This window comes from Barbus barbus (genome assembly GCF_936440315.1).
Source record: "Barbus barbus genome assembly, chromosome: 37".
In the NCBI taxonomy this organism is placed as follows: Eukaryota; Metazoa; Chordata; class Actinopteri; order Cypriniformes; family Cyprinidae; genus Barbus; species Barbus barbus.
Window position 1 is genome coordinate 4765563 of NC_136715.1, and position 23516 is coordinate 4789078.

The window sequence follows — 23516 nt, forward strand, 5'->3', positions numbered from 1 at the left end:
TCACCAGCAGATGCTGCTGTGCCACAACCAGACAGCAGCGATTCTCCAGACGCTGAGAGCCCGTGTGTGTCCGTCGCCTCCTGTGTGTATCGGCGGGATGTAACGAGCAGCTGGGGAGATGTGGGCTCTCTCAGATTACGCCTCACTCTATAATTCTGTCGGATGTTGCAAACGAATCAGCAGCCGTTAATAGGAGTAATGACCTTGTTGGTGAATTCCAGCGTCCTTCGCCGCGTTCCTGCCTAAACGTGTGCCGTCCTATTAGTTTGGCCATGAACCACGTGTTTCATGAAAATGTACTCAAGCGCATGTCATAGATAAACGAAAGCTCATTCAATTATACAGCGGAGGCTGCTCTACGAATGACGTATGGTACAACATTTGTGCCAATGCAGGTATTGCTTTGCAGTTTGTAGAAACTTCTTCGAGTGTTGATGCACAATATGAGTCGAGGCTGCTGTGTAGGAGGCGTGTGTGTTGTTTGCAAGCACAAGGACACGGCCCAAGGTGTTACTCCATCTGGACTGTTAAGAGTCATGAGAACTCCATTATTCTGTAACACACCAGTATCTCTGTAACTCTTCCCCATGCTCTAACACTTCTGTACTTTTATTCGGCAAAGATGCATTTCATTAAACAAAAGGGACAGTAGAGAAAGCAATAAAGAAAACAAAGAAATGTTTAAAATCAGCATATTAGAATGAATTCTGAAGGATCACGTGACACTGAAGACTGGAGTAATGATGCTGAAAATTCATCTTTGTATCACAAAATTAAATTACATTTTAAAATATTTCAAAATAGAAAACTTGTTTTAAAATGTAACAATGTCACACTAATTTTACAGCATCTTTAATTATATAAATGCAGCTTTTGTGAGCAAACATGAAACAAAAACATAAAAAAGGCAGTTTATATTAGTACACGAAAACCTCAAAATCAACATGGCAGCATTTTTTATTTATTTAATTTTATTTATTTCATTTTACACAAAAGAAAAAATATTCCAGAATGTCCAGAGCTCTTTTCCATAATGTGGACCATGTCTGTTGAGCTCCAAAAAAAAAAAAAGTTATAAAATATATGTAAAAATATACATTTTATGAGGCTATAGGGGAAATGAAAAGTCATTACTCATTGTAAATCTCGCTTGCAAACCACATCAACAATGTCAAAGGTTTTAGCGTATCTCATCTTTTCTGTTCCATGGAAGAAAGAAACATCATGAGGGTGAGTAAATGACGACAGAAACTTCATTTAGAGCCGTTTCTCTGCTATCCTGCAGGTTTTAAAGAAGCCCAGTCTGTTTAACAGAATGAATAATACACCAAATACTTTCTTCTCGTCTATAGCCTCACAGCAACAGAAAGAGCGACAGACAGTGAGAGAGAAACAAAGGCTGACACCTCGTTTTCTCCCCTGGAGACAGACATGATCTCTCTTCTCTTCTCACTTGGTGTCTCAGTCACGCACTTCTTTGTCTTTCCTTTATTTACTTCTCCTTGGTTTTCTTGTGCTCTCTTCAACTTTTCCTTCCTTCAGTATTCCCAACTTCCTCTCCTTTCGTTCTTGTCTTTTTTTGGCTGCGGGCAGAGTGCATTTCCATACATTTCCATTCATAACGAATGGGTAACCGTCCCTCGGGCAGGCCAACGTTATACCCTTTTTCTTTATAAAGCATCTCTCTCTCTCGCTCTCCTCACGCAGGTTTGATTCCAGCTGTTGATAAAACAATGCTGGCGCGTCTTGGGAGCAGGTGACGCTGCCAATTACTCCGCAATTACCTGGGTAATTATGCAAACTTGGCGCTCAGAGGAGGGAAGTATGTGCCGTCTGCGAGCTGTTCGAGGGAACTTGGAGAGCGTGATGCTCTGCCTGCCTGTGTGCTGCCACCAGGCCACGGTCCTGCTAAAATGTGCTTAATTAGAGCTGAGAGAGACACTTTGTTATATTCAAACTCACAAGTCATCAGCTAACAAACAGATGTTGAACTGGAGGAAGAGGAGGTCTGCAGTTAAAGTAGGCGACCGTGATCAAGCTCAGAACGGATGACAAACGACTGCGGGAATTCACCAGAGTGTTTTATTACCTTTGTTTTGAATATATGACGATATATAGCTAAAAAACATACCAGCTAGTTCTGAAAGACTAGCTTAACCACTGTATTGGTAAAATCACAAGAGACCTATGAAGAAAAGTCAGGTTGCATTTTCTAAAAAAAATAAATAAAAATGGCTATATATATATAAAATTTGATGATATACTACTATTTCTTTTTTTTTTTTTTTCCAGCAGATTCTTGATCTTGTGTCATTTCTCATTCCTAATCATTTTTGGCAGTGTAAGACCCTGGAAGTGAAACAGTGGTCTGGACTATTGGACTAGTCGCTTAATTTCACTCTGGGCAGAAATTCAAAACAGGCTTCTTGGACTCTATACTGGGCTTACAAAAATCAAACAAAAATGATACCACACCAAATCCCATATTCAAATAACAGAAGTTATCAGTCTTGTCTACTATACTGTTATATAAATAATTGCACTTTTAGAATGGAGCATCAATATACTGTAAATAATTCTACAAAATAATAAATATATAATAATAAATGAATAAATTGTGATTTATAAGGCTAATGTAGGCTAATGTGATTTATAATATCACCTATAACATTAAAATGTATATTCATTTTAATATGAATAATATTAAACATTATAACAAATAATAAATAATAATAATTATTATTATTATTAATCATGTAATATTATTAGTCATTAGTCATTATTTGTAGCAGTATAATGTATATATTATATCATTATTAATAAACAAACAAACAAACAAATAAATGTGATTTATAAGACCAATGCAGACTAGACCATCTAAGACACAATGAATTTCTGCTTTCGGCATACAATTGCATCTAAACCATATTCTGGGTCCCTAAATGAGCATTCTGGGCTCTAAACTGAGACGACATAAAAACAGCCCACTGTCATGATGACTGGACACTGACAAATAAAAGAACAGCGGGTGATGAGTCACCGGCCGCCAGTGATTCACTTGTTCGTGCTCATCTCGGGACAATTTTCTCTTCCATATCGTGTCAGAAGACAGTGGGAGTTCAGCTGGGAAAACCTGTTTGCGGATAATCACACGTCTGCTCTACCTGAAGCATCACTGTTACCATAACGACAGAGACTGATGAGAGGTCACTGGGCGGGCTGCCCGCAGTTGACCTATTGACCCCTGAATCAGAGGACTAGTACAGCAGCACAACCCCGTGACTCATAGAGCAGGACGGGCCAACGGAGTAAGATTTTCCATTCCTTCTAACAGAACAGGTTTGTCATTAGTCCTGCAGTCAATCAGCGGAAAACATATCTAAGCAGCAAAAACAATCTCTGACAAGCAGATATTGCAGCTCAGGGGACAAGGGAGGCTCGCATGCAAATGTGAAAGTGTGTTTCTCGTCATGGCTTTTTAGGTGTCATCTTCTGTTGTCTGTGGATTTGAAGGATGCAAATGAATGTGTTTATGCAGGAGGCAGAGGGTGGAGCGGGAGAGACCGAGAATGGAAGAGCAGATAAGTTTTGGATTTGCTATAGTATGCATGTATGTGGCTCTGCTCTGGGAGTTTGAATGGCTTTCCAAGATACTATGACGAGAATTCACTAAGAACAGATTGCACATGCTGTCTGTGTTGTTTCAGAGTCTGATTAACTAAAGCATGGAAGCCCGTTTCCGGCACTGAATAAAAAAAATAAAAAATAAAAAAAATTTGGCCTTTTTTCACGATTGTGAGATTACATCTCGCAATTCTGACATTTTCCCAAAATTGAGGTAGAAACTCGCATTTCTGACTTTCTTCTCACAATTGTGAATTTATATTTTACAATTTTGACTTTGTTTTTGACCTTGTAATTTCTCAGAAAATACTATTTTCTCACAATTCAGACTTTTTCCGCAAATGTGAGTTTACATCTAACAATTTTGATTTCATTTCTCAGAATTGTAAGGTAGAAACTCCCAGTTCTGACTTTTTCTCGCAATTGTGAATTAATATTTCACAATTTTGACTTTGTTTCTCAGAATTGTGAGATATAAACATGCAGTTGCGGGTTATAAAATTCAATTCAGAGAAAACAAGATTCTATTTTCTTAGAATTTGCAAGTTTATATCTCACAGTTCTGACTTTTTTCGCAATATTTTGGCTTCATTTCTCAGAATTGTGTGGTAGAAACTCACAATTGTGGGTTATAAAGTCTGATTCTCAGAAAAAAAAATAAAAAATTCCTTAGAAATTGCGAGTTTATATCTCATAATTCTAACTTTGTAACTCACAATTGCATGCTATAAAGATATGAACATGCCATTATGACAAGAAAATTCTGAAATGCAAGTTTATCTCATCATTCTGACTTTATGTCAGAATTGTAAATTTATATCACACTTCTTTATAACATGCAATTACGTGTTTATGTCGCAAAAAAAGTCAGAATTGCGAGATGTAAAATTACAATTACAAAGCTGCGATTAACTTTTTTTCATTTTTATATTAAGTGGTGCAAGCAAGCTTCCATACTAAAGAAATCCTACACACTGGCTCTTTAACATGTCAAAAAAGCTCCTCATAGTAGGTCTGGACACGTGCCGAGTTCTAACACTCTTCTCCATCATTTGATTGTTTAGTGAATCCGCCCCCACGTGTTTTCAATGTGTGAAGTCCACAAGTCCTCACAACAGAAGAGAATAAAAAACAAACAGTGGCATGTAAACAAAACCAGAGAGTGAGAAAATTCTGAAATAAAAGGCAGATATAAAAGCCCTTTTCCACTGCACTCCACAGCCAGTGTGCAGAAATTAATTGAGTGAAAGAGATCTGCTGTTTAAAGGTGAAATAGGTTACGGGTGGAAGTGAAACAATTGTTTTCTGTTTGCCTGAGGCTGTGTATCCTCCACTCGAGTTCTCTCGGTCCGTTTCTCTCTTTTTCTTCCTCACTGCCCTCACATCATGTTTAAACACATAAAACGGATAGTTTTGGTCCTAGATGCTGATTGGGCAATACATCAGCGTTAAAATACACATTATAATAATTCTGAATTCCACTGCATCCATTGTGGTGGAGGGAAATATTGATACATCCATATACATTAATTCAATAAAAATGTCAATGGTCCATCTTACCTAAAATGTTATTTCACTCAACTGTGAGTCAAGTGTCCTGTTTGTCTCACATAGTAGGTGCTATTTGCATGATAGTTGCTGAGTGTTCCAAATCTGTCACTTGCAACTTGTCACTTGCTCCCTTAAAAGACAGCAGCCTTTTTAGGCAGTAAGGCAGCTCACTAGGTTTTGGAACAGAGCTTAAAATCACAACAAAGAACAACCAAGAATGCCTTATTGCTTAATACCTCTTGCTCTCTCTCCCTGTTTTCTTGTTCTGTCCTCTGGAAACTTTATTTTGCACACTTGCGTGAGCTGCGCATTTCTCCTCTGTGATTTACACATTGAAAGGCCTCTCTGGATTGAGAACGTAATTCTGTTTTTGTGTTTCACGTCAGATGTCTGGCTGAACGAGTCAGTATGGTGTGTGTTTATGAGCGTTTAGTGTGTTTACTCGGACGGGTCTTTTGAGCTCCACGGATCAACCGTACATGTTCGGGAGGGTATTAGCGGCCGCATGCAAGCATAACCTGCCTGTCATGCCACAAAAAACACAAAGTGAAAAGCCTGAAAAGCGACTCAATTTGCCGCTCTGTAGGAAAGGCTTGTTAGACGCTCTGAATCAAAGAGTCACATGTTTTTCTAGAAAAAAAAACTCTATGGGAAACATATGGACATAAAATAAAAAATGACGTAGTTTTGAACTAGTTTTTACATTAAAGAAACATGTGAGTGGTGCTTTCCATACTAAAGCTGGTTCTTGTGTGCTATGCAGCTGCTAAAGTTTTGTGCAAACTATAATCAGAGGTGTAAAGAGTACCTGAAAACCATGCTTGAGTAAAAGATACCTAACAGTGAAAATTACTCAAATTACAGGTCACCAATTCCAAAACAACTTGAGTAAAAGTATTAGATCATCTGATTTTAACAGCACTTGTACTTATACTAAATATAGATTCAAAGATGCTCAAGTCAAAGAGACATGCCAGTCAAAAACTGTAACGTTGTGGAGAAGCTGGGGAAAACAGGATCTATGTGCAGGCATTTCATGGAAAAGCTAGAACAAACAATAAACCAAAAACCACAGGGAACAAAGAACAGAAGCACGGGCAAACAGACAACCACTACATTCAACTCACAAAGAACTAAAGAAACACTAGGGCTGTATATACAGTGTACAGGAGGCTAGCAACCTGAACAAGATACAAACTGACCACAAACATCACGGGAGAATGGGAAGTGACAAAAAAGACCAAGACAAGGCACAGAAAATGCAACAAAAACAAGAAAGAGCTGATTTGTGAGGAGAGCAATCACACTTATATAAAAACAATATCCTTTAAAAAAAGGCTCTTCAGTATAACAGATGAATAAAATAATACCAGTCAACACATGCAATGATCACAGTGGCATCACACCATTCTAATTACATTATACTTTTTTTGGTTGCTGTTACTGTGTTTGAAGGTACCCTTCTTATGGCAAGGAAAACCAAAAAGAGACTGAAACCAGGTGATATTGATTTGTTAGTGATGATAACAGCGCAATCATCACCTACATTTAGTATGCAGTCTTTGCGAGGAGTTATTAATCTAAAGTTTTTAATTACAAAAGCTCTGTGATTACACAGTATAGGACCCAGCAGATTTTCAAAACACGATAAGACACAAACATTTTGAACTACTCTGTCATTTAAACACAAAGAGAGACATGAGTGTATGATTCTCAACAATGGTGACAATCAAAAGCTTCATGCTGCAATGCATGCTGGGTACCTAGTCTCTGTGACGTGAGTGCTCTTTGACCTCACATTAGTATGAGCACACAGTGAGGTCACACTTTTAGTTCACTGTCATCTCACATTGTGACCACATCACGAGTATCCTGTGAGCTCACCGCGAGATCAAATTGTTGACTGGGTTATCAGGTAAAATTAAAAAGTCAGTCTTCTTGCACTGGATGTGCTGGTTTCAGCCTCATTGCCAGCTGCAGTCATGTCCTCATATCATAACTCACGTTCACGTAAAGTAGCCTTGTTGACAAGTTTGGGTAAGGGCAAAATGCACAAGATATAGTGCTTTCAGTGCCGTGTAGTTGGCGATATCACATCTTTTGTAGCATAAATAAACTGCTGCAGAAAAGCTATGTGCCATGCAAAATGTAATGTGTAACTGCAACACTCATTTCAAATGTAGTGGAGTAAAGAGTACATATACTCATTCAAAAATGTAGCAAAGTAGAGAGTAAAAGTTGCTAATGTCTTTGATAATTAGTTATTTTATATATAAATATACATATATGTATGTATAGCTTTGAAGGAAAATAGAAATATTATGTATAAATATATGTAAATACATAAATATTATTTAAAATAAAGTGATGTCTATTTTATAACACAGGTAAATATTTAATTAAATAGAAATCTTTGTTTATGAAAATGTAAATATAGGTAAATATTTAGCTAGCATTTTGTTTTAATTAAGTGATGTCTGTTTTATATATATATATATATATATATATATATATATATATATATATATATATATATATATATATAAAATGTTTTGTGAACCTAAGAGTATACAATATTTAACTAAAATATTTGGAGTTAAAATATTTAATTGCATTAAAATGTAATTAATTAAAATCTATAATATAATTAAATATAAATAATAAATGTATAGCTTTAAATTGTATTTTATTTAAAATGAGGTATTTTATGTTTCATTTTATTTTATGCTGTAATCTAAAATGAGACCAAAATAAAACTCAACCCCTCTTTTAATATCTATCAAGAATAAACGATGCTCATGGTATAGAGAGGAGAAATTACTGTATCAGTTGCTCTTTTAGAGGATATGGCAATAATGTACACTGTAAAAAAAAATCCGTAGTTTTTACAAAATAATCCTGGCAGCTGTGGTTGCCAGAATAACTTTGTAAGAAATTCTGAAAAACTGTAAACACATTTACAGAACAAAACTGTAAATTATAGTTTTATACTGTAAATTTTACAAACAGGGAAATTTGAATGTAAACCACTAAATTCAACAACACACTGCTATTAAAATCTGTTTTGTACCTTTAGCATACTGACAACCACCATAATAATGCAGGTGGTAAAAGAGAAGGCCACATGAAGAATCAAAGCTCATCACAAGTAGCTTCGCCACAAGCAGAAGTAAATACTAATATATAGAAGGTTCACGCAAACACAAAACACCATCATGGAAACATAAATGATACTTAAATAATGCAATAAACTTTCATTAAACAACAGAAGATGTAACAAAGCCCAAATGTACATAACTGATAACAAAACTATTAAAAACATGATTATTTAAACAAAATACTTTAAAATGTGGAGTGTCACGCAGGGAATTCTGGGAATATCAGTTTACAGTTTTTGACTGTAATTGATTTGTTATTTTTACTTATAAAAACTGTACAATTAACAGCATTTTACAAAATTTTACAGTTAAAATTACACTTATTTTTTATAGTGTATATGGGCTCTCTCTCCATTGAGTCATAGACACACAGCATTCACAACACGCTGTACACAAACTCAATAAAACACAGACATGGCACACACCACAACATCAATACTGGAAGGCCACACACACACTTTGAAGGATAAAAGAGCTTGTGGCCACAAGCCAAGAATGATCTCAATGGCTCCTTCAGCCTTTGCAGAAGAGAGGCGTATCGATTGGGTCTCAAGACATCGCCTGTATCAGTGTGTGCGAGTACACACACATATTTATATATAGGTGTGTGCAGAGTTTGAATGCATGTAAACCCATCCTCGATCAGGCTCCAAAATGGATTATTCAGCAAGAATATCATATGTAGTCTGAGAAACAAAGAAAACAGACTCGAAGGAGATTCAAAAGAGAGCGGAGAGATCATAACAGTCCATCACAGAACACTGACCCTCATTGATTGAATAAAATATTATTTCCCCACACTCGATTATCCCGGGTGAGTCCAACGTGATTGCATCTTTTTGCTCGGGAAACCACTTGGGCTGCCGTCCGTCTTATCTGTTTTACAGCCAGAGATAGGAGCGGAAAGCACACAAGGCAACTTTATACGTCTCCCTGACCTCCTCCACAGCCCGGACCGGAGCCCTGCGTCATGGCTGGGGATTGATGCTATGCTTATTGAACATAACGCCGGACCAAATTGCCTCTCTTGCTTTTTACACTGTGAATAATGCAGGAGCCACGTAGTCCTTCGAGCACAGATAAATAATCTATGGAAGCTTCCTGTTGGGTAGAAGCAGGGAGGAATGTGAACGCCCATGAAACAGGCCTCACATAGTCGACCCACTGAATTCAGATCAATTCTTAGTCAGTAGGGCTGCAACAGATGATTACTCTGATAATCAAATGATTATTAGAATGGTTAATTGACTAATCGTTGATTATTTCACCGATTAATCGGTACGCTTTGATCGATTAATCAGCTTTTGCAATTCATTTTATTTAGCTAAAAATATTTTATACATAAACATATAGAGCATTTAGAGAAAGTCAAGTTGAAAGCAACACTGACAAGGTTTTTTTTCGTGTTCCACATCGCTTTCTTAAAGGATTAGTTCACTTCCAGAATAAAAATTTCCTCACCCCCATGTCATCCGAGATGTTCATGTCTTTCTTTCTTTAGTCGAAAATAAATGAAGGTTGTTGAGGAAAACATTCCAGGATTTTCCTCCATATAGTGGAATTCAATGGGGATCAGCGGGTCCAAATTGCAGTTTCAAAGGGCTCTACATGATCCCAGTCGAGGAATAATGGTCTTATCTAGCAAAACAATTGACCATTTTACAAAAAAAAAAAAAAAAAAATTATATACTTTTTAACCACAAATACTCATCTTGCACTAGCTCTGCGATGCACAAGCGCATTTTCACGCATTGCGCAATCATGTTAAAAAGGTAATGTGTGGTTAGTTATTCGTCTGTGTACTTCGGTTCAAAAAGATAGGGTCAAGTGAGTGCAAGATGAGCATTAGTGGTTAAAAAGTATATAATTTTTTTTATTAAATTGTTTTTAGAAAATTACAGATTTTTTTGCTAGATAAGGCCTTTATTCCTTAGCTGGGATCATGCAGAGCCCTTTGAAGCTGCATCGAAACTGCAATTTGGACCTTCAACCCACTGATCCCCATTGAAGTTCACTATAAGGAGAAAAATCCTGGAATGTTTTCCTTTTCAACTGAAGAAAGAAAGACATGACCATCTTGGATGTAAATTATCAGGACATTTTTATTGTGGAAGTTAACTAATCATTTAACAGTTGTTTTCTCACCATGTTTGTTGTGTGATTATTTCGTTACTGTGAGGAAATCATGCAGCATATATTTACATTTTAATCTAAATGTCACTCTCAGCAGCATCGGGATGTTCACTAACAGTAAATTGATTGCTGTTTGTAGTTTTGTAAAACTTTCCCAAACTCTACAGGTTCGGCTTCGTTTTAACTTCTCATAGGCATGTCTTCTTCTATTGAATTGCATTCAGGAAAGCTGAATTACAGTCCTGTACTACATCGCCACACTAGTCAAACCGCATTATTACAGGCCCTCACATTAAGTCATATGAGACCTAATGACTATTCAACCATTCAAATTTTTATTGTCTATAATATTGATAATGTCGACTAATTGTTTCAGCCCTACCTGTCAGGATAAAAGTCCAGTTTTACATTCAAACTGAATAATTATTTTGCACACTGTGGATTGAGATGAAGCAAGCACAATTAATATTTATCATTATTAGCTACAGCACTGTTTCTCAAGGCTAGGGATTTACTTTAGTGTGTATTGCGACACGTACATAAATGATATGTGAAACGCTGAACTGTGTTTTTATTTTTTTATTTTTTTAAATCAGGCTCTTTATCTTAACTGGCAGACAATAAAGTTTAAGTCAGATTCCAAGTTCCCCAACTCTATTAACAGCTAAAGTGCTGAGTAAGACACACAGTCTAATGTCTTGAGAACTATTGACATCTAACTGAAACCAAGAGCTACATCTCGTCTTACACGAGAGATTTTGTCTTAAAAAAGAAACACTGCAGTGTTTGTGAATTCATTATATCTGTGCAATCACAGAAACCTGTTTCACGATTAAACAATTTAGGTTTAAGTAGCGCAGAAACATTCCTCCAAATTAGTGTCTGCTTGTAGCCCAATCAAACAAAAGTTTGTACAGAATTTAATGTGTTTATGGCAGCGCTACTCTAACATAAAGATGTGAAGCAGCACATTAGCCTGAGCTGATACCGACTGGGATAATTTGGGGAAAATGGTTCCTCTTTTCAAGAAACTTTGGCTCCCTGAGCTGGGTGAGATTAGCTTTGACAAATGTACAATATGCTGTTTCATGTCCACAAAAAGCATATGAAAGTCAGCGAGACAGAGTTAGCGAGCGATGGAACTCGATGACAAACACAAGTTGACAGATTCCAGCACCATTGGCAGCCATCTTTTATGATTATTTCCCGCTCCGGGAATTCCCAGAAGCTCTAGCAATAATCCATACGCTTTTATTTTTCTGCTCTGTACCTCACAAGCTTTCTCGCTGCTCTCCTCAGAGGCTCCCCCACGATCGTCTTACTCATTCACAAAGTTTCTTTTTGGATTTCTGCCTCTATTTCTTCTCCAGCCTCCACACCAGGGACTCTGGGTTCGATACACCTACCTGCTGCGAGTTCCAAATTTATTTGAGCGGATGGTGAGGACGTGGAGGAGGGGTGTGTAGAGAATCAGTGAGAGGAGAGATCAGTACTATCACAAACACACCTGCTGAGTCACTGCACTCAAACCTGGACAACGGCTTCTGCTGGATTGTGGTCTAGCTCTGGCCTCCGAGTCATGCCGGAAAGCTCATGTCGTGACCGCAGTCAGATGCTCTCCAATTACTTTCTAGGCAAAGCACAATAAATTGTAACTGTAAATATTGGCAAAACAGATTTGTTTCTATGCATTTTGTGCACCGTAGATAAATACAAGCAATTATCAAAAGCAACTAAGCAACCACCCAGAACACTACATCTGCATAGCAACACCCTGACAACCAACCACACAACCAAGACAACAACCAAGAACATATTAGAAACTGCACAGCAACACCATGGTAACCGCTCAGAGCGCCTTAACCACATAACAACTACCAATAACATCTTAGAAACTGCATAGCAACATCCTGGCAACCAACCACTCATAACACCTTAAAAACAACATGGCAACCACCAAAAACATCTTAGAAACCGCAACACCCTGGCAACCAATCAGAACACTATATCAACTGCATAGCATCAACCAAGAACATCTTACAAACTGCATAGCAACACCGTGGCAACCAACCACTCAGAACACCTTAAGGCTGGAATACACTACATGATTTTCTAAATCTGAACAGATTTTTAAAACACCAGGCATCATACACTTACCGACCTTGTAAATAGTGACCAAGGAAAACTGGGCATCATACACTACATGACCAAGGATCATACACTACCAGACTTTAAAGTTGTTCCGATCACGACAAACTCATGCAGAAATGTGCACCTTGTTGCAAGGAGACGCATGACAAATGAAAACAATGTGTTCTAAAATCGGCTAAAATATAAAACATGTTTGAAACATTCAAACATGTATCCTCCGACTGGATGGAATCAAAGTCTGAAGCTAAAATATCGGAGACTGTGACCATCATACACTACGCGATTTTCTGTGGAATCTGTCAGCTGTAATCTACAGACTGGCTCTGACTTTCCTCAACTAGTGTCAAATTGTTCAGACTGTAAAATTGGGGGAAATCAGGGCAAAAATCGTATAGTGTATTCCAGGCTTTAAAAACAACATAGCAACCACCAAAAACATCTTAGAAACTGCATAGCAACACCCTGGCAACCAGTTAGAACACTATAACAACTGCATAGCAACTACAAATTACATCTAAGAAACTACATAGCAACACACTGACAACCAAATGCTCGGAACACCTTAAAAACCACATAGTAACTACCAAAAACATCTTAGAAACTGCATAGCAACACCCTGGAAACCATTCAGAACACACAGCAACACCCTGGCAGCCAACGACTCAGAACCATAGATATGTATAGGTAGATACCCTATTAGTGGCTGTTAGCTAGCACAACATTTAAAAGGTACTATAGTCTAAAAACCTATACTATAATACAGATTAAAAATCCAAACCAACACATTTTTACCTGTGAAAGTTTACCCATTTTTTCCCCCAGAAATTTAAATGTCAGTGTTTTTTTACAACCAGAGGCTGCACATTGTTGTGGCATCCTGGAACTCATTTATTTTTATTGTGAGTGACGACACATGCATTCCAAGATGGCGGATGCATCGACCCCTCTGGATGGATTGAATGTGACATCTACCTATACCTATCTATATTCAGAGCACCTTATTAGCTACATAACAACCACTCTGAACTCATAGTTAGACACTCTAATGTACATTAAATCAATTTTTGACTAAATTAAAGAATCATGGAGAAGTCGTAACAGTGACCAAACAGTTTGACTTCTATGCATTTTGTTTTCTGAAGATGAATAATAGTGATAGGACTTGCTGGGAAATACTACTTATTTAGCTTGTTTATGAGGCGCCAGACTAAACCACATTTCCAATCATTCTTTATGGCCGCATAAAAATGATAAAATACAGATAAAGCATCAACTACACACCTAATGTACATCCTTTACCATTTACTGTATTTTGTTGCATTAGAGCTAAAAAGCTTCCTGTTTTTGTTAGAAAGTGAAAAAAAGAAGTGAGTCCAAGCAAAATCACTTGAAGCCACATCACAGCATAATTACGACTTCTGAACTTGTAAGCAGGAACTTCCCGGAGGGACGCGAGTCTGGGAAGTTTTAGTGCATGAATGCATTTAGCAGATTTTAGCTTTAGGAAATGCTGGCAAAACACTGTGCATGTGGACGAAATGTGTTTAAATGACGGGTTTGCCTGTGAATACAGCTCGTTTAGATGCAATATATTACAGTTGCGTTATAAACCACAATTTCACAAAATATTTCATACTAGATCAGTTCTCTCTCTCCCCCTACTGGCATGGAGGTAAAAAAAGACATAAGATGTGCCAGTTCCACTGGCTGTTTCTTGGTCAGTCTCCCTCCCTTAATCAAGCAGCATTAGCTTGTATGTTTCTCCACTTTTCTCTAGGCATTAGCAGCCATTCTAATAGCCTTGATTTATTCCTGTTGGTTTAATCTGCGAGTCTCCAGGCGAATGGAACAACTCACACGACGGATGCACATCTGTTACATCTTCGGGTGGAGGTGTATGTGTGTGTCTACACTCAACAGATGTGTGTGTACTTTCAATCATAATGCACACAACAGAGGCTTTATTTGCTAGATGACTTGGACCGGTGGAATTAGTTTCCACAACAGCACGCGCGCTACGTCACATGTCTCACGAAGCCTGTCAAAACAAGACAAACTAACATAAACTAAATAATAGGCTTAAATATCACAACTGATGAAAAAACAAAAGCAAATGGCACAGAGCAAATCGGATTAAACAGAGATATGGGTACAACAGTTTGTGGCCTAATGGTTAGAGAGTCGGACTCGTAATCCAAAGGTTGTGGGTTCGAGTCTCGGGCCGGCAGGGATTGTAGGTGGGGGGAGTGAATGACCAGCACTCTCTCCACCCTCAATACCACAACTGAGGTGCCCTTGAGCAAGGCACCGAACCCCCAACTGCTCCCCGGGCGCTGCAGCATAAATGGCTGCCCACTGCTCCTGGTGTGTGTTCACGGTGTGTGAGTTCACTGCTGTGTGTGTGCACGTTGGATGTGTTAAATGCAGCGCACCAATTCCGAGTATGGGTCACCATACTTGGCAGTACTTCACTTCACATTTACATACATATTAAATTTTAATAAAAAAATTTAAATAAAGAAAGAAAGAAATTAAAATAAAGAAAGAAAGAAATAGACCTATTCCTATTTTTTGTTATACAATAAAAAACTATTTCTTATTTTCTTTCTTTTGAATTTGGGAAAAAGTATGACCCGGCCATGTTCTTGACAGGTTTAGTGAGATCTGGTGACACACATTCAAGATCACATCCCCACTTCAGTGGCTTCAGTCACAGCTCCATCATCTAGTTTCCTTTAATAGTGAAACAACCTAACTACTGCAATTATCCTCTCTGTCGCTGTGACTACGGCTCCCATGGCTACTGCCACCATCGCTAGGTAACCAGGGACTCCAATGAAGGCTTAGTTCTTTATCAGAGCAAACAGAGCGAGTGTGGGGATCTAGAAAGCACTTTAATGTGTTTGGTGTCCAGAGGACAGGAATGGCTTACGATGGAGAGCTCAGGGGCAGGTTTGGGGTTGATTTCTGTCCCCTTATAAGAACTCTGGTGAACTGGTTCCGGACACTGCCTTTCAAGTTCCTACTGTATATTGCGAGCTTGCAGTCTGAATTAAATGTGAGAAGATAAAAAGACATAATACAAAGACAACTAATGAAAGATAGACTGAATGAATCTATTAGACTGATTCATTAAAAGAAAAACTCATACATGGCTAGTAATTTGTTTGTATAAACCAACTGAAATTATGGACTTTTTCTGTGTTTAAGTGCTATAATCGGGTCCCCGGTGCATCTACCAACCCATAAAAAGTGAAAAAGAACAATACAGAAAGACATGAAATAAAATGTAGTTTATTACTTACATGCCATCAAATTTAAACTAATATGGTTTAAAAAGCATGATTTCAGATAGACAAATGCTTTTTTTAGCAGAGTATCTGAGGTATGAGCTGTAAAGGCACAGGCAGCCCAATTCTGGAAAAGGGGGTGGTGAGCAGCAGCTCATTTGCATTTAAAGAGACATGCAAAAAAAAAAACCAAAAAAACCCCGCAGTGTTTCTGCTTCCACTCAAAATAGGCATTTTCAAAATGATATAATAAATGATCTGTTGGGTATTTTGAGCTAAAACTGCACAGACACATTCTGGGGACACCTGAGACCTATATTACATCTTGTAAAACGGGGGATAATAGGTCTCCTTTAAACCAGTGAATCTTTAGATGATAAGAGTCATTTGTTTGTTGCTCATCTGCATGTAGTCTTAAAGCAGCTGTAATAAAAACATGCTGTTAAATTTAATGGTCAGAAAGAGGTTGTAAAATTTGTTTTTTTCCAATAAAAGCTTGACTAACACAAGGAGGAAAATATGCTACAAATTGAATAATATTTCCCATTTAGAAACTGCAGAGATGATCTACAGAGCTTTTTCATTTGATCTCTCTCGCTCAAGCCTTTGGGTATTTGTGTCATTGTGCCAAAATCCCCTCAGTGGATGCGTGTGTTTCCGCTTGTTTCATAGAGCCAAAATAAAACACATTTGAATCTGATTTAAGTCCTAATGTACGCTAATGTAGGATTACTTCACTTGATTGGATTGAGAAATAAGAAATGTGCTTATTAGTTGAACACACAAACGGCCTGAAATATCTGACAATGCCAATATAAAATTTAATGCAGATTTCCAAAGGGCCAAATCTCTGGGAATAGTTCTGGTTTAAGATATTACATCCTAATATGTAATAATGTGACCAGCAAACCGGAAAACAAACCAAAAGACTCGCCACCGTTGCCCTTTTAGCCAAGCGCAGGTGAAACGATCATCAGTCAGAATGTCGTTGTTCATTCAGACCTACCGTCCCTCCAGACAGAAACATCTTGTATGATTATTGATTCAACATCAGCTGTCCACCCATTTTCTACCCTGTTTTCAACATGTCAAACAAATTTGGAGGAATGATCCGCATTGAAAAATGCCCCTAGGGATGTAGTGTCTATAGTGGAGTCTGCCATCGGCACCACACATAATGCTTTTCACAGATGGACAAATACACATTTCATGCCTGTCATATTTCCTTAGCTTGTGTTGTACTAAATGGTAGAATTGCATTACATCTGCTGGAAATTCAATTCACTTAAAAGATCATTCTGTCATCATTTACTTATTTCCATAAATGTTTGAGCTGACGTGAGGGTATTTTCATGCTGTTCTTTAAAAAAAAAAACATACACTGAGACAATTAGGCTCCAAAATGTTACTCATTAGAGCAATTTGTTTGAACAAACATTCAAATAGAAGTTGCTTCCTTGAAGCTTTTGACTATTTTGAATCTCAGTGCCTATTGTTGATTGACTAATTAAAAGAACCAGCCCATAAGAGTCATTTGTTTGTACAAACAGGTGAACAACTGACTCCTACGAGCTGGTTCTCTTAATGAATCAGTGAATCATTTTGACAGCTTCATTAAAAAGAACCAGCTCATTTTTAATTGGTATATTAGAAGCATTATATCTGCCTGTAAATTATATTTTAAAAGTACTGCTCATTTAAAATGATCATTCTGTCGTGTTTACTCACCATCACATCAATCCAAACATTTAGAAAGGTACTCTGCTCTCTGCAATACAACTAAAGTATATAGTGACCAAGGCCATTAAAGCTCCAAAAATAGACCGTAAAATGTAGTTGATACAACTTGTTTCAAACGATTCATTAAAAGAACCAACTAATAAGAGCTGTTTTGTTTGTACAAGCATTCAAATAGGGACTCATATGAGCTGGAACCGTCAGTTAATCACTGAACCATTTGGACTAATTTACTAAAACGAAATGACTCTTGTGAGCTGGTTCAATTAATGCTGCTCTTTTCAATACAATAAAAGTATATAGTGACCAGGGGCATTCAAACTCCAAAATAGACAAAATAAGTGGCATAAAAGAACTCCATACTTAAAAAAAAACAAAAAAAAAAACTCATAAGAGTAATTTGTTTGTACAAGCATTTAAATTCTGACTCTTGTACAATTCATTAAAAGAGTCATTTTTAATTGGTATTTAAATCTGCCTGAAATGACATTTTAAAGGAATTGTTGACTTAAAAATTAGAATTTTTTCATATTTACTCACACTTAACAATACATTAGCTCTCTTCAATACTACAAAGGGCATTTAAACTCCAAAAAAGTGCCATAAAAGTACTCCATACAACTTGTTTGCTGTATAGAATCTCTTTTAATACTGTCTGCACATATTCAAACATGGCTTGCCATGTTAAAACAAATATCACTGGATATCATATATATGACTCAGAATATAACAAACGCTTGACATGAACAAGATTCATATGCAACTTTTTTTTTTTTGTAATTTTTGACTTTGACAGCCCCAGTTGCTATTCAAGTTAACAGTATAGAAAAGAACCGGTTGGATTTTATGCTTTGTGTTTCATAGAAGAAATAATAGGGTTTGGAATGACATAATTGCTAATAAACAGTGATGGAACTGTAATCTTTGCATAATCTTTCCCTGTAAAGGCTGCACATGTCAGCAATGTATTACGCTAAATATCGTCTCCGTCTCTAACTGGCCTCATAAAGCTCAGTAAGATCAAGGCACACGACTCAGGTGAACGACTCGGGTAGGTAGAGCGTCAGAGGAGACCGGCAAGGCCCACACTCATCCATGCGTTAGTTCTATCATGCCGCTAAATCGGCAATGTGCTGACATTTCTCTTCATTAGAGGCAGTGAGCAGGAACGCAGGGACCGGAGACATGCTTCATTACGGTTCTTCATTTAAAGGGGCCACGCCTGAGCTGACACATTAGAGTCATCCGCACAGGGACGCTGGCGGTGGGGGGGTGTTCATATCTTAGAAAGGTCATGTGCAATGGACATACACACACAAACACATCCTCGCTTACACAAGTTAACGTGATGAAAGCACCATCAAAGGATTTGTGGAAAAAAATGGACACCAGTTTTCTCCTCAATGTCGTGTTCAGGAACAATCCCTGTACTTCCAAGCAGTCTGATGGCACTAAAGCCAGACGCACACACAAACCTCATGGTTTGACAGGCTGTGCTTCCATGAGGTTTTCTGGAGAGTTTGTGATCGTATTGTGTTACTAATATGGAACAGCCTCTCACCTCGACTCCCTGCACTTTGAGCTTCATATGATCCTCCCGCGTGGTTTTCCCATCTTTCCTCTTCTTCCAGCAGTAGCCATCCTTTCTGTACTTCACCTTCTTCCTGTTGTAGAGGATCATAGACCCATTCTGCGGCCTGAGACAAAGAGAAAGGGAGAGATTAAATGGATTTGTTTTAGCACACACACAAAAAAACACATACTTTAATAATAGTTTAATACATTTAATAATAAACATTTTTTAAAGACGAATAAGTTGAAGTACTGTATGTGGGAGTACACAGTATTTACACAGTATACACAGTATACTGTATTTATCTACACAGTATTTATCGTCTGGATAGCTTTAAAGGGGATTTTATCAATATTTAGATTTTTTTTGCACCCTCAGATTTCCAAATAGTTGCATCTCGGCCAAATATTGTCCTATCCTAACAAACCATACATCAATGGAAATCTTTTTTTTATATATATATATATATATATATATATATATATTACACACACACACACACACACACACACACACACACACACATATATATATATATATATATTATATATATATATATATATATATGGCCTATTTCTCTCAAATACTGTTCACAAATTTGTCTAAATCTATATTAGTAAGCACTTCTCCTTTGCCGAGATAATCCATCCACCTCACAGGTGTGGCATATCAAGATGCTAATTAGACGGCATGATTATTGCACAGGTTTGCCTTAGGCTGGCCACAATAAAAGGCCACTCTAAAATGTGCAATTTTATCACATAGCACAATGCCACAGATGTCGCATGTTTTGAGGGAGCGTGCAATTGGCATGCTGACTGCAGGAATGTCCACCAGAGCTGTTGCCCGTGAATTGAATGTCCAATTCTCTACCATAAGCCCCAAAGTCGAATTTGGCAGTACATCCAACTGGCCTCATAACCGCAGACCACATGTAACCACACCAGCCCAGGACCTCCACATCCAGCATCTTCAAGATCGTCTGAGACCATCCACCCGGACAGCTGCAGCAACAATCAGTTTACATAACCAAAGAATTTCTGCACAAACTGTCAGAAACCGTCTCAGGGAAGCTCATCTGCATGCTCGTTGTCCTCATCGGGGTCTCGACCTGACTGCAGTTCGTCATCGTTACCAACTTGAGTGGGCAAATGCTCACATTTGATGACGTCTGGCACTTTGGAGAGGTGTTCTCTTCACGGATGAATCCCGGTTTTCACTGTACAGGGCAGATGGCAGACAGTGTGTGGCGTCGTGTGGGTGAGCGGTTTGCTGATGTCAGCGTTGTGGATCGAGTGGCCCATGGTGGCGGTGGGGTTATTGTATGGGCAGGCGTATGTTATGAACATCGAACACAGGTGCAGTTTATCGATGGCATTTTAAATGCACAGAGATACCGTGATGAGATCCTGAGGCCCATTGTTGTGCCATTCATCCATGACCATCACCTCATGTTGCAGCATGATAATGCACGGCCCCATGTTGCGTGAGGCAAATGGTGGTAACACCAGATACTGACTGGTTCCCCCCAAACCCCCACAATACAGTAAAACTGCACATTTAAGAGTGGCCTTTTATTGAGGCCAGCCTAAGGAACACCTGTGCAATAATCATGCCGTCTAATCAGCATCTTGATATACCACACCTGTGAGGTAGATGGATTATCTCGGCAAAAGATAATTGCTCACTAACACAGATTTAGACAGATTTGTGAACAATATTTGAGAGAAATAGGCCTTTTGTGCACATAGAAAAAGTCTTAGATCTTTGAGTTCAGCTCATGAAAAATGGGGGCAAAACAAAAGTGTTGCGTTTATAATTTTGTTCAGTGTATATACACACAAACACAAAAAATATATCACAAATTAAAATAAAAAAAATTAGAAAAAAAATTACAAATAATAGCCACTTTCTCTTAAGTCAGTGGCACAGAATATTTTACAGCATAGAGCATTCTGAGTAAACCAACCTCCTTCAATTTATAGACTCATGAGTGCAGAAAGAATTTCCCACAAAATAATTCATAATTCTAGTAATAATAAAACACTTTAACACACCAATGACTCGTGCCTCTATAGCTCAGAGCTGATGTGAGGAACGTACAGCTCATTATTATCATAACCGTACCGTAGACGGAGTAAAACACGTTAGCTTGACGGAGTGCCTTCCAGACCGCTGCGGTAGCAGAATTAATATCACATTGAGGCCCTTTATGTGGCCCGTCCGTTCCCATTTATACTGGAGGTTTATTGCCGGCTCTGCGTTTGTAGAGAATTCTTCTCTGCCCACTTCTTGGTTTGACACACAAACAATCGGTCTTGGGACTGTACTTAATGGGAATTGGTTCGATGACTGTTTATAGGTTCTGTCATGTGCATTGGCTGGTTGTGCTCATTTTTCACCGGTGACGACCGATGCCATGGGAATGTTTCCTGGGTGCCGTTTGCCAAAACAAATGTGGAAGGCAGAAGTGGCCTGCCAGCACATGCCATGCCATGTAGCCTCAGAAACCATCAGAAAAAAAAAATGTGTGGGAGAGATGCGCTTGATCTTTGCTTTGTAGTAGGTTTTGGACTTTTTGACAATTTTTATTCATAAAATCAGAACAGGGACAGGAAATCAGAATAAGTCAGAATGGTAACACTTTAGAATACTGTTCCATCGTTATGAAGAACTACACAGGAACAAATGACTAATGCACTATTAACTATCAAGAAACTCTGATTAACAATTTAGTAAGTAATAGCGCTCAGCTGAAACTGGTAGTTCACTATTAGCTAATCAATAACTACAAATTTTTATGTTTCCTGGAGAACTACTAAGAACTATTGTATACAGGTTCATAATTAATGTGAATTATGCATAATGTAGCATTAATTCTAAAGTGAAGATCATGATAATTCACTAGTAATGACTCAAGTATTACCAAATCCTTCTAAAGGAACTACTAATTACTTGGATCAGTATTCTATAAAGTGAAAAGCACGATAACTTCCTAATACTGACTGATGTCATTGTAAGCTTTTGAGATATATGTAAGGTTTTGGATAGTAATGACTCATGTGTTATTACATCCTTCTGAAGAAATTACTAATTATTTGGATCAGTATTCTAAAGTGAAGATCACAGTCACCCACTAGCATTGATTTAAGTGTTAGCAAAATTAATTACTAACCAGAACCTTACAAAAACCTCAACGTTTACAATGAGGAGTTATCATGATCTTCACTTTACGGATCCAAATAATTAGTAATTCATTCTGAAGAATTTGGTAATACTTGAGTCATTGTAAGTGGGTTACCATGACCTTCACTTTAGAATTAATGATACATTATGTATTATTCATATCAATTATGAACCTGTATATAGTAGTTCTTAGGGAGGTATGACAAAATAGTAGTGCTTTCCTGTAGCTCAAATAGTAGAGCTAGCACTAGCAACGCCGAGGTCATGGGTTCGATTCCCAGGGAAAGCAAGAGCTGATAAAAAATGTAAAAACTGTAACTTGAATGCAATGTAAGTCGCTTTGGATAAAAGCGTCTGCTAAATGCATACATGTAAATGTAGTTATTGATTAGCTAATAGTGAACTACCAAATTCGACTAAGCACTATTACTTACTAATTGATTAATCAGAGTTTCTTGTTAGATACTTGTAGTTACTAGAGTGCTAATATTGCGTTATTCATTAATGATGGAACACTATTCTAAAGTGTTACCATCAAAATTCAAACTGCATTTCCCGTACAAGGACCAAGACTCAACATATGTGACCCTGTCTGTGAAATCCAGGCTAAAGTCAAAAAAATCTAATTATGAGATAACAAGCATCAAAGTTTGATTTCAACCATTAATTTCACTATGATTTCAATCTTTGACATGGTCTTAGTCAGTATTAACGATATCAAGGTTACATTTTCACAGAATGTTCTTTACCTTATGATGGATGATTTTATGCAGAAAATAGTAAATCACCCAAATATTACTTTAGCTGGGTTTTCACAGGTAGGGTCACATATATGGATATGGATATGCATATATGGACAGAATAATAATAATGGGATTTTTTTTAATTATTATTTTTATTATTTTTATTTATGAAAAAAATTTAAATTATTTATTTTGATTTTGTTGTTAAATATGATGTGAGAATGTTTCCAACAGATTCCCTCACACAGTAAGTGATTATAATTGCTCTTAGCAGTGGAAACTCAAAAGAAATATGTTTGCCCATTAAGACACAGGTGAGCATTTTGTATCGAACACCTCTCAGAATGCTTAATATTTTAACAGGACTATT

At 37.6% G+C, this 23516-nt stretch overlaps 1 protein-coding gene across 1 annotated transcript in view; it reads right to left on the reverse strand.

Moving 5' to 3' along the window:
• camta1b (calmodulin binding transcription activator 1b) overlaps positions 1 to 23516 on the reverse strand; it is a gene marked incomplete at its 3' end in the record, with an annotated part of 324758 nt that overhangs the window by 90810 nt on the left and 210432 nt on the right. The window contains exon 5 of the mRNA XM_079395968.1: positions 19206 to 19341. Coding sequence (XP_079252094.1) covers positions 19206 to 19341 — 136 coding nt within the window. The remainder of the gene's footprint in view (positions 1 to 19205; positions 19342 to 23516) is intronic.